At 39.6% G+C, this 13,189-nt stretch overlaps 1 protein-coding gene across 1 annotated transcript in view; it reads left to right on the forward strand.

Annotated features, from left to right (window-relative positions):
- LOC123749338 (uncharacterized) overlaps window positions 1–13,189 on the forward strand; it is an 89,197-nt gene that overhangs the window by 586 nt on the left and 75,422 nt on the right. Inside the window, exon 2 of the mRNA XM_069333183.1 lies at window positions 7,717–7,861. Coding sequence (XP_069189284.1) covers window positions 7,827–7,861 — 35 coding nt within the window. The 5' untranslated portion in view covers window positions 7,717–7,826. The remainder of the gene's footprint in view (window positions 1–7,716; window positions 7,862–13,189) is intronic.

Below are 13,189 nucleotides of genomic sequence, written 5' to 3' on the forward strand. Positions count from 1 at the left end.
AACTATTTGTCCAGCTGCAGTTGCGAGATAGGAGACTTTGGTGAAAGGTATATTATACTGACCACCATATCTTCACGAAATTTACATTTCGACTATATAGGCAGGAATCCACAAGGCATCAGAGTGTAGTAATGTTTCATTGTTGGATACTGTAGTTTTAGTAAGTAAATTGGTCAACGAAATGATCATTAAAAATGGAAAACTCATAAGCAAAGGAGTTTTTTGAGATGGTCACCATTCCGCACTCCCTCATCCGGTGCAATCCGGAATGATCTGATGTTCCCATAAGAAAATTGAGAACATCAAATGATCTAATGTTCCCGTCACTGAAATATTAGAAAAACAGTTAAAAAATCGAAATGAAAAATAAAAAATAAACTATACTCACGAGATGCATGGTGTGGTAAACAACACAGCTTGTCACACATAATATTTAAATCAAAATGAAAATAAATCGAGATCTATGAAAATTCAGATTACCAATGAAATAGGAAACATTGAAATGGAATCGTAACATATTTAGCATTGTGGGGAAAATCTTCCAACATATAACTGATTATAATCATAAATTAATTAATAAGTTTAAATGAATATTAGAGAAGTGGACTGTATACAATTTATAATTAGTTGGATTATTTCCGCTACACACCTTATAGGGGGTAAACCTATTGCTGCTAAGTTTATCGAATAAAATTGATATGTTTTATAATTTCAGTAATAAAGTTTATCAATATATCAGAGTTATAGAGTTAGTAGGGAGCCGGTCGGCCGAGCGGACAGTACGCTGGACTTATGATCCTGTGGTCCTGGGTTCGATCCCAGGCGCCGTCGAGAAACAATGGGCAGAGTTTCTTTCACCCTATGCCCCTGTTACCTAGCAGTAAAATACGTACCTGGGTGTTAGTCAGCTGTCACGGGCTGCTTCCTGAGGGTGGAGGCCTGGTCGAAGACCGGGCCGAGGGGACACTAAACCCCGAAATCATCTCAAGATAACCTCAAGAAGTAGACTAACTACAATATTATAACTAAATAAACTTCTGCTTAGCTGGCAAGCAATTAATGAGAAGCGCGTCTGACAGCGTCCCGTAATCAGTCTAATCCTGTCTGGACGTGATGGCATCAGAAACGTGATTCATCAGACAAGACGATCTTCTCCCATAGATATAACTCCACCCCGTGAAAACTACAAAATGTAATTTCTACATAACTACGAGTATATCCACTAATTTTCATTGAGAGGGGTTGACTGATTTATGGGAATACACTTACTAAGGTTTTTTTGATATTCCTACATCCTAACGATCAGAGAATCCTTCTGTATAATCTACGGCCATAAACAAAGATAAGAATACTCAGCCAATCAGACATGGCATCCACAATGATAGATGAAGCTGGCAACAATGTCTGGGACTCGTTAATGCTCGGATGATCCCTATATTTTATGATACTAATGGCGAGCTTCGGAGCACCAATCAGAGATGACTTCTCTCTGCCAGGTCTCAGTGCAAAGTGACGCACACGCCCCCTAACTCCCCTTCTATTCTTAAGCTCGGCATACACGTCATGATATTTTACACTGTTTTACTATCTAATAAGACGCTACCGACGATAATTTACGTCAGATTAATATACTTCAGATATTAATGGACGGCTTTCCGCTGTGTGTATTACAGAACCAAAGTGTCATTAAGTAATCAGCAGATATGCATAGATAATATTCAGTTTGTGACTTTTACCATGCTGATCGCAGCTGTGAAAAATTCTACTTAGAAACGGAGATATAACTTGCTTTAATGAATTAAATCAATTTCCAATCCATATTACCTAGTAAATTAAACAAAGGATGGACTGGGTTTAATTCGATTTATATAAATAGTTAATTCTCTTGGGAACTGGTGGCTGATGTAATAGGGTTCATGAAAATAGGTAGAATTTGGCATCACTACGCTACCTGTTAACAATGTTAGTAAATTTAATTTCCTAGCACAATAAATTTATCTCATTGTACTAGGGGTTCGTATTTATGGTGTTGGAAATTTCCGACATGTATAGCGTGATTTGCTCTTACTTGCAACATATGACGCTGTTTTTTTTAAGCATGCTTTTGCCTGTCACAGGTGTGGCATCTATACTTATAATCACGAAATAAATGATATGGTAAACAGCACAGCTCAATTTCAATGCAATGTCACAAAATAATTATATCAAAATGAAAATAAATCGAAATCCATGAAAATTCAATTTGTCAATGCAATCAGAAACATTGTAATGGAATCATTACATATTTAGTATAGCGTGTGTTACTGTTGCGTGCAACAGATGGCACTGTTTCTTAAAAAAGAATGATTTTACCTGTCACAGGTGTGATATTTATACCTATACCTACGAAATGAATGGTATGGTAAACAACACAGCTAAATTCCAACACAATATCACACAAAATAATTAAATCAAAATTAAAATAAATCAAAATCTATGAAAATTCAATTTAACAATGCAATCAGAAACATTGAAATGGAATCGTAACTTATTTAGTACAGCGTATGTTGCTATTACATGCAACAGATGGTGCTCTTTAAAAAAAACATGTTTTGTCCTGTCACAGGTGTGGCATCTATATAGTAGGTATATAAAAACACGCACGTATTCGAATGAAATGTTGTGTACAAATTTCAAAGCAATCGGTGAAGAACATTCAGAGATTTACAGTGTGTATTGCTCTTACGACCAACAGATGGTGCTGTTTTTCAAAAAAAGGATGTTTTTCCTGTCACAGGTGAGGCATGTATATAGTAGGTATATAAAAACACTCACCTATTCAAATGCAACGCGGTGTCAAAATTTCAAAGTAATCGGTAAAGAGGTTTCGAAGATTTCCCTCGCATGAAAAACAAGTGAAATGTGTTTTTCATGAAAAATAGCATGTTTTTCCCCGTCACAGACATGACATCTATATAGTAAGTATATAAAAACCCGCTCGAATGCGAATGGAATGTTGTGTGAAAATTTCAAAGCAATCGGTGAAGAACTTTCGGAGATTAGCGATTTTGAACAAACGAACATTTTCATTTTTATTTATATAGATGTACATAAAAACCGGCTCGGATGCGTTTGGAACATTGTGTGAAAATTTCAAACCAATCAGTGAAGAACTTTCGTAGATTAGCGATTTTGAACGAATGAACATTAACATTTATATTTATATAGATGAGTAAACTATGAACAAATTTATATTGACACTATATTTGCCATATAAAGTGTCTATTATAATGAAGAAAAATAGTGAATTATAATGGTTTTATAATAAATATTACATACATACTTTAGCGCATTCATAATAATATATTTTAATAAACCAGGTTCGGCTGGCGTCCTTAGTGCTAGCTAGTATCTATTTCCACTTAAATAACAAAATATATATTATAAATTTTAATATTTTTGTACTCTCTTGTTAAAGAGATCTAAAGTTTGAGAAAACCTTTGAAATATCTTTACTCATAAGTTTCTCTCTTGATTTCCCATCCTATCTCCATGTTTATTTATCTCTCTATCTTCCCAACTCACATTTTGATTTCCTCTCACTCATCTAGTTCTCCTCATTTACACCAGACTGCAGAGCCACTTCCGTGCAGGCCCGCATTCAGTTCCCAACGTCCAAGTTTTTTGGATATAGTACATTTATCTAAATGAGAGCTGTATCTCGCCCCTGACCAACTGTTGGGCAGTAACTGAGCAATTGTAACCCATCCGGCCACAGCCCGGGAGCCGGTCGGCCGAGCGGACAGCACGCTGGACTTGTGATCCTTTTTCTCCCGGGCGCCGGCGAGAAACAATTGGCAGAGTTTCTTTCACCTATGCCCCTGTTACCTAGCAGTGGAATAGGTACCTGGGTGTTAGTCAGCTGTCACGGGCTGCTTCCTGGGGGTGGAGGCCTGGTCGAGGACCGGGCCGCGGGGACACTCGAAATCATCTCAAGATTGCCCGCTGGTTATAGGGGGGGAGGCGCAGTATGCCGGATAAAAAACATGTCAATTGTGACACTATCTCACTAGATATGCCAGTTGTTTAACTTAGAAAACTGAACTTATGGTCTGTCTCGTGCCCCATTGTCTCTGAGTGACGATGTGCATAAGATTTTGCAAACTAGCTCATCAAGATTGCAAAAAACTTGCTTTCGCTAAATAAATTGTGTGGGATTCAGTTCCTGAGTCCCATTATGCATCTCTGTAGCCCTTTCCACTATCGCCCACATAATGGGTATGGGATGCATAATAAACGAACTAAACAAACATTCAATTATATTCTCAAACTTGTGCAAAAAACCCTTACAATCACATTCGCGAACTAGCACAAATTCAATTTAGCAATTTTGTTTATACATTTTTGTGTTTTTGTTTTCTTGCTCGAGCCAAATGAATTGTGGGGTTCAGTCCCAGAGTCAATTACCCGCCACTAGCTCTTTCCACTACCCGCCCCACAAGATGTGTATGGGATACCAAATAAAGGAACTAAACTAGCATCTTGAGATGATTTCGGGGCTCATCGTCCCCGCGGCCCGGTCCTCGACCAGGCCTCCTTTTTGTTACAACCCCCCCCCCCCCCCAGGAAGTAGACGTAGCAGCTGTGTAACTCCCAGGTACCTATTTACTGCTAGGTAACAGGGGCATCAGGGTGAAAGAAACATTTTGCCCATTTGTCTCCACCTCCACCGGGGATCGAGCCCGGAATCTCAGGTCTACGAATCCGAAGCGCTGTCCACTCAGCTGTCAGGCGCCATCTATATTCTCAAAAACTTATGCAAACCCATGCAATTACATTCGCAAACTAACACAAATTCATTGAGCAGGTTTAATTATTCACTTACTTATATAATGGAATGCGAAAAAAATTGCAGAATTCAGAGATAACACCATCAATGGAGTCCAAGAAATGTGCAAGTACTTAATTTATAATGACGCTCTGCCAGGAATCTTAGCGAAGTATTCAAAATATTTGCTTGCTGTAGGTGAAGGATGCACGTGACGCCACAGTTAGGTGGGTGTGGAGCGAGACTAGCAGCTGCGGGACTTGCCATTGATGTAAAAATGCCTTGCACAGATACCGTTACAAGCCTCTTTTTGAATATCTGTGATGTAAAAAGATTAATGATTTGAATATGTGTCTGTGTACATGGGTGTGGGTATATATATGTACATGTGAATTTAGCAGTGACACTTGTGTTACTAGCTTTCAAGAGATTGTCAATTGCCTAGCTAAACGATCTATGGGGTTCAGTTTCCAAACCGATTATGTGCCTCTCGAATACTTTCCTCCATTGCCCACGGGATGGGTATAGGGCGCATGACAAAGAAATAAAGAAATTGAATCATTTTGCCCCAATCACTCAGGCGAGATGACAGAGCAAGTCATGCGGGTCTGTGTTCAGTTTTCAACATCTAAGCTATTGAACATATTTTTCTTTTTCCCCGCCGTTCCTTATCCTTTCCCAACCAGCATAGTAAATGGCTCGGCACTCTCCTCCATTACCTCGCGATGATTTCGGGGTCACCGTCCCTGCACCCCAGCCCGCAACCACGGCCGCAACCACGGCCGCAACCACGGCCGCAACCACGGCCTCTTTCTTACTCGCTGGACGCGCCCGCTTGTCGCCCGACGTATGTATCCCTCCCAATATTTCTCCAATGTCACAACTTGCAAGACCTCTTTTTTCTTTTCGGCCAAAATATATTATATTCTGGGGGTTTACCGTGTCATTGCACAACTAAAAGCCTAATTTTTTGGGGTATAAACCTAAATGACCCGTACCTAGCCTGCTTGGATCTTTGTTATATATTGTATTTATATTCTCAGAAAAGTGCTCGTTTTGGATATGAACCCAACTACCTTGTGCCTAACTAGCGCGGATCTTTGCTGAATATTCCTGGCAATTTTTTTTTTTTTTTTTTTTTTTTTTTTTGGTTATGGACTCAACAGCATTAAAGTAAACCTGCCTTTGACCCGATGTCAATTAATGCACCTTATTTTTAGAGAAAGTTATGTCTTTTGCATCAACCCAACAGACCTGGCACCCAACCTTCAATACCAAGATCTTGGTTCCATATATGATATTATATGCTTAGGATACAGCCAACCTATCCCAACCTAACCTCTATTACCTGGGGGGTTAATGGGCATTTTTCTCTACATTAGTTTCAACCACAATCCAACTTCAAATGCATGGATCCGAACTCCATTTGTATACATATTCTTAGGAAAAGTGACAAAATTCACTATAACAATATCATTAAATAATCCAATTTTCCTTATCCTAGCCTGTAACTGGGAGTGTGTGGTAGTTTTGGCTATAAACCTAATTGCCCTGTGCCTAACCTATGAGGTTCTTTGCTGAATATTGCGATTTTTTTGTTCAGAGAGGCATAAACCTAAATGACCCGTACCTAATCTGCTTGGATCTCTGTTAAATATTAGTTTTATATTCTAAGAAAAGTGCTCGTTTTGGATATGAACCCAACTATCCTGTGACTAACCTGCGGGGATCTTTGCGCAGGTTAAAATTGCCATTCTATTCATGGCAATTTTTTCGGTTATTTACTCAATAACCCCGAAGCTAACCTGCCTTGACCTGACATCAATCAATGCACCTTATTGTTTGGGGGAAAGTAATTTTTTTATCATCAACCCAACCGCCCTGGATCCTAACCCCGGATACCAAGATCTTGGTTCCATATATGGCATCTTATTCTTAGGATACTACCAACCTAACCTCTATTACCTAGGGGGATAATGGCCCTTTTTCTCTTCATCAGTTAGACCTCAACCAAACTTCATTTGCATTTTCCTCACATTACCATAACTTATCCACCAAGGGCCGAACCTTTAATGCAACATATTCTTGTGAAAAGTGATAATTTTTAGCTATAAACCTAACTGCCTCGTGCCTAACTTGTGTGGTTCTTTGCTGAATATTGTGAATTCATTGTTGAGAAAGGGTTTACTTTGTGTGTAAACCTAAATGACCTGACCCGTACCTAACCCGCTTGGATCTTTGTCAAGTATTGTATTTATGTTCTTCAAAATAAAAAATAAAAATAAAAATGTTTAGTCAGGTAAAAGTACATACGTACATAAAGATGATGAGTTACAAACATAATTTTGGATTTATAGATAGAGCTAGTACATACAATACCTAAAGTCACAAATACGCACAGTGTTTTGGGCAAGTGAAAAGAGTTTTTTATATGAACCCAACTATCCTGTGCCTAACCTGCGAGGATCTTTGCCGAATATTCCTGGCAATGTTTTTGTTTTTTGGACATGGACTCAGCAGCCCCGAAGCTATCCTGCCTTGACAACACGTCAATTTAAGCACCTTATATTTTTGCGGAAGTGATTTTTTTTTTTTTTTTTTTTTTTTGCATCAACCCAACCGATCAAGCCCCAACTTCAGATAAGAAGATCTTGGTTCAATATATGGCATCTTATTCCTAGAATACAACTATCCCATCCCAACCTAACCTCTATTACCCCGAGGGGTTAATGGGCATTACTTTTTCTCTTCCACAACCCCACCCAACCACATATGCAGGGATCTGAACTTCATTTTTACACATACGTATTCATAGGAAAAGTGATAAGGTTCACTATATCTATATAATTATATAATCCAATTTTCCTTAACCGTTTAATTTACATGATACATGTCTTCGCTTCTTCAAGTAATAGGAAGAAGCATATCAGCAGCGAGGGTGCGGCTCCCGGTGTGACACATCTTGCAGCGCCTCAGTCAACAACGGGCCACACCTCATCTCAGCCCTTTTTCTTCAGCAATGCCAATGGAGAACTCCGACCGCCAGCCCCAATTGTAAGATATATTCTTTATTGTCCCATTAAAAGTTAATATTATAAAGCGTTGAAACGTCTTATGTAAGCCTATAAAATTTAACCTTTTAAAAGTAAAACAACTTTTTACCCCTCCCCCTTTGTCCCCTCTAACTCCCCTACTTTTTTCCCTCTTCCCATTTTCTCAGAAGATATATTATTAGGAAGGACTGAAACAACTGTATGGGTCTTTTATCCCCACTTTATTCTATCCCTCTCCCACATCACTTTGGTGCCTTCATCCTCCCCCTCTCCACCACCACTCTGGTGCCTTTATCCTCCCTCTCTTCCCCCTTCGTTCTCCCTCCGGTCCCCTCTGTGTGTACACCAGCCCACCGCACTCCGGAAAATCCCGTCTGTCAATACCGACCCGCCCCTCCCTGGTAAACCCCGCCCATCTACACCGGCCCGCCCCTCCCTGGTAAACCCCGCCCATCTACACCGGCCCGCCCCTCCCTGGTAAACCCCGCCCATCTACACCGGCCCGCCCCTCCCTGGTAAACCCCGCCCATCTACACCAGCCTGCCCCTCCCTGGTAAACCCCGCCCATCTACACCAGCCTGCCCCTCCCTGGTAAACCCCGCCCATCTACACCGGCCCACCCCTCCCTGGTAAACCCCGCCCTACTACACTGGCCCGCCCCTTCCTGGTAAACCCCGCCCATCTACACCGGCCCGCCCCTCCCTGGTAAACCCCGCCAATCTACACCGGACGGCCCCTGCCATAGAGACAGGTCACGAGAGAAATATAAATATTAACACCAACCAAGTTATCACTGCCCTCGAGTCAACAACTGATCTGTCAAACCGCTGTGTTTCCTTGACGCCTTTTTAAAATATTATTATTAAAAATATATTATAACTTACACGCGCCCCAGTATAGCCAATATTTTCATGGCTACAACAAATATCGGACCTAGTCAGTACCTTAATAATGTAAATGTTAATTCATCATCATTTTTACCAATAACCAACTTTTACCAATTTATTTACCAATAAATTCTGGTAATAATAACAGGCCATGAGATAAATACACACACACACACACACGTACACACACACACACACACACACACACACACACACACACACACACACACACACACACACACACACACACACACACACACACACACACACACACACACACACACACACACACACACACACAAATACGGGAATTAAACCTCACTTCGTTGGAAGACAGAAGAGTTAGGGGGGACATGATCACCACATTCAAGTTCTCAAGGGAATCGACAGGGTTGATAAAGACAGGCTATTTAACACACGGGGCACACGCACTAGGGGACACAGGTGGAAACTGAGTGCCCAAATGAGCCACAGAGATATTAGAAAGAACTTTTTTAGTGTCAGAGTGGTTGACAAATGGAATGCATTAGGAAGTGATGTGGTGGAGGCTGACTCCATACACAGTTTCAAGTGTAGATATGATAGAACCCAGTAGGCTCAGGAACCTGTACACCTATTGATTGACGGTTGAGAGGCGGGACCAAAGAGCCAGAGCTCAACCCCCGCAAGCACAACTAGGTGAGTACAACTAGGTGAGTACACACACATTTATATATATATATATATATATATATATATATATATATATATATATATATATATATATATACATATATATATATATATATATATATATATATATATATATATTTATATATATATATATATATATATATATATATATATATATATATATATATATATATGTCGTACCTAGTAGCCAGAACGCACTTCTCAGCCTACTATGCAAGGCCCGATTTGCCTAATAAGCCAAGTTTTCATGAATTAATGTTTTTTCGACTACCTAACCTACCTAACCTGACCTAACCTAACTTTTTCTGCTACCTAACCGAACCTAACCTATAAAGATAGGTTAAGTTAGGTTAGGTAGGGATGGTTAGGTTCGGTCATATATCTACGTTAATTTTAACTCTAATAAAAAAATTGACCTCATACATAATGAAATGGGTAGCTTTATCATTTCATAAGAAAAAAATTAGAGAAAATATATTAATTCAGGAAAACTTGACTTATTAGGGAAATCGGGCCTTGCATAGTAGGCTGAGAAGTGCGTTCTGGCTATTAGGTACGACATATATATATATATATATATATATATATATATATATATATATATATATATATATATATATATATATATATATATATATATATATATATATATATATGTATATATATATATATATATGTATATATATATATATATATATATATATATATGTCGTACCTAATAGCCAGAACGCACTTCTCAGCCTACTATGCAGGGCCCGATTTGCCTAATAAGCCAAGTTTTCCTGAATTAATATATTTTCTCTAATTTTTTTCTTTTGAAATGATAAATCTACCCATTTCATTATGTATGAGGTCAACTTTTTTTTATTGGAGTTAAAATTAACATAGATATATGACCGAACCTAACCAACCCTACCTAACCTAACCTAACCTAACCTATCTTTATAGGTTAGGTTAGGTAGCCGAAAAAGTTAGGTTAGGTTAGGTTAGGTAGGTTAGGTAGCCGAAAAACAATTAATTCATGAAAACTTGGCTTATTAGGCAAATCGGGCCCTGCATAGTAGGCTGAGAAGTGCGTTCTGGCTATTAGGTACGACATATATATATATATATATATATATATATATATATATATATATATATATATATATATATATGTCGTACCTAGTAGCCAGAACGCACTTCTCAGCCTACTATGCAAGGCCCAATTTGCCTAATAAGCAAAGTTTTCATGAATTAATTGTTTTTCGACTACCTAACCTACCTAACCTAACCTATCCTAACTTTTTCGGCTACCTAACCTAACCTAACCTGTAGAGATAGGTTAGGTTAGGTTAGGTAGGGTTGGTTAGGTTCGGTCATATATCTACGTTAATTTTAACTCCAATAAAAAACAATTGACCTCATACATAATGAAATGGGTAGCTTTATCATTTCATAAGAAAAAAATTAGAGAAAATATGTTAATTCAGGAAAACTTGGCTTATTAGGCAAATCGGGCCTTGCATAGTAGGCTGAGAAGTGCGTTCTGGCTACTAGGTACGACATATATATATATATATATATATATAAATATGTCGTACCTAGTAGCCAGAACTCACTTCTCAGCCTACTATGCAAGGCCCGATTTGCCTAATAAGCCAAGTTTTCATGAATTAATGTTTTTTCGTCTACCTAACCTACCTAACCTAACCTAACCTAACCTAGCTTTTTTTGGCTACCTAACCTAACCTTACCTATATATATAGGTTACGTTAGGTTAGGTAGGGTTGGTTAGGTTCGGTCATATATCTACGTTAATTTTAACTCCAATAAAAAAAAATTTACCTCATACATAGTGAAAAGGGTAGCTTTATCATTTCATAAGAAAAAAATTATAGTAAATATATTAATTCAGGAAAACTTGGCTTATTAGGCAAATCGGGCCTTGAATAGTAGGCTGAGAAGTGAGTTCTGGCTACTAGGTACGACATATATATATATATATATATATATATATATATATATATATATATATATATATATATATATATATATATATATATATATATATATATATATATATGCGAACAAGCCTGAATGGTCCCCAGGACATTATGCAACTGAAAACTCACACCCCAGAAGTGACTCGAACCCATACTCCCAGAAGCAACGCAACTGGTATGTACAAGACGCCTCAATCCACTTGACCATCACGACCGGACATAATGAGGTGATAGCCGAGGCTATTTGAACCACCCCACCGCCGGCACTCGGATAGTAATCTTGGGCATAGCATTTTACCAAATCACCTCATTCTTTGGGGCACACGTGAGGAACACAAATGCGAACAAGCCTGAATGGTCCCCAGGACATTATGCAACTGAAAACTCACACCCCAGAAGTGACTCGAACCCATACTCCCAGAAGCAACGCAACTGGTATGTACAAGACGCCTTAATCCACTTGACCATCACGACCGGACATAATGAGGTGATAGCCGAGGCTATTTGAACCACCCCACCGCCGGCACTCGGATAGTAATCTTGGGCATAGCATTTTACCAAATCACCTCATTCTTTGGGGCACACGTGAGGAACACAAATGCGAACAAGCCTGAATGGTCCCCAGGACATTATGCAACTGAAAATTCACACCCCAGAAGTGACTCGAACCCATACTCCCAGAAGCAACGCAACTGGTATGTACAAGACGCCTTAATCCGTCTATAGTAAATCACTTCTTTTCTTCACCTTAAAAGTACACACACCTCAAAGAATGAGGTGATTTGGTAAAATGCTATGCCCAAGATTACTATCCGAGTGCCGGCGGTGGGGTGGTTCAAATAGCCTCGGCTATCACCTCATTATGTCCGGTCGTGATGGTCAAGTGGATTGAGGCGTCTTGTACATACCAGTTGCGTTGCTTCTGGGAGTATGGGTTCGAGTCACTTCTGGGGTGTGAGTTTTCAGTTGCATAATGTCCTGGGGACCATTCAGGCTTGTTCGCATTTGTGTTCCTCACATGTGCCCCAAAGAATGAGGTGATTTGGTAAAATGCTATGCCCAAGATTACTATCCGAGTGCCGGCGGTGGGGTGGTTCAAATAGCCTCGGCTATCACCTCATTATGTCCGGTCGTGATGGTCAAGCGGATTAAGGCGTCCCTGTACATACCAGTTGCGTTGCTCCTGGCAGTATGGGTTCGAGTCACATCTGGGGTGTGAGTTTTCAGTTATATATATATATATATATATATATATATATATATAAGGAGAAACACTGATGAATGTCACAGACGTGTTCGATCATTGTTGCAAGTCAAACACTTCTTCAAATTCCTCTGAAGTTCGACTAGTGCCCAAGACACAACAGGCATTCCCCCCTCTGAATTACAACACTGAGGCGCTGGAACAAGAAACTTTTTGCTCTCTTGTCTTTTGTAGCAATGATCAACTTGTCCCCCAATTCCTTCAGGAACTTCAATGCACATTTTCCCCTCGAACTGAGGGTCTCCGAGCCGATTGGAACAAAGCTGTAACAGTGTGCCAGACATCTGTATTTAATAATTTTCTGCGATTCCCTGAAAGAAGCAGCACCGCCGCTTTAACGTATGCTGTAGTGGAGGTAGGTACTGGCCAGAGTGGCAGCGCACGTGTTGTTCCACACCACTTCTTTACCATCTTTCCAAGGTAGCAAGGTGACCCCATCTGAGCGCTTCTGAGGGTCGTTAGGTCTGGATAAGTGTGTTTCTCTTTGTGCCTGGCAGCGG

This window comes from Procambarus clarkii, chromosome 4 (genome assembly GCF_040958095.1).
Source record: "Procambarus clarkii isolate CNS0578487 chromosome 4, FALCON_Pclarkii_2.0, whole genome shotgun sequence".
Lineage (NCBI taxonomy): Eukaryota > Metazoa > Arthropoda > Malacostraca > Decapoda > Cambaridae > Procambarus > Procambarus clarkii.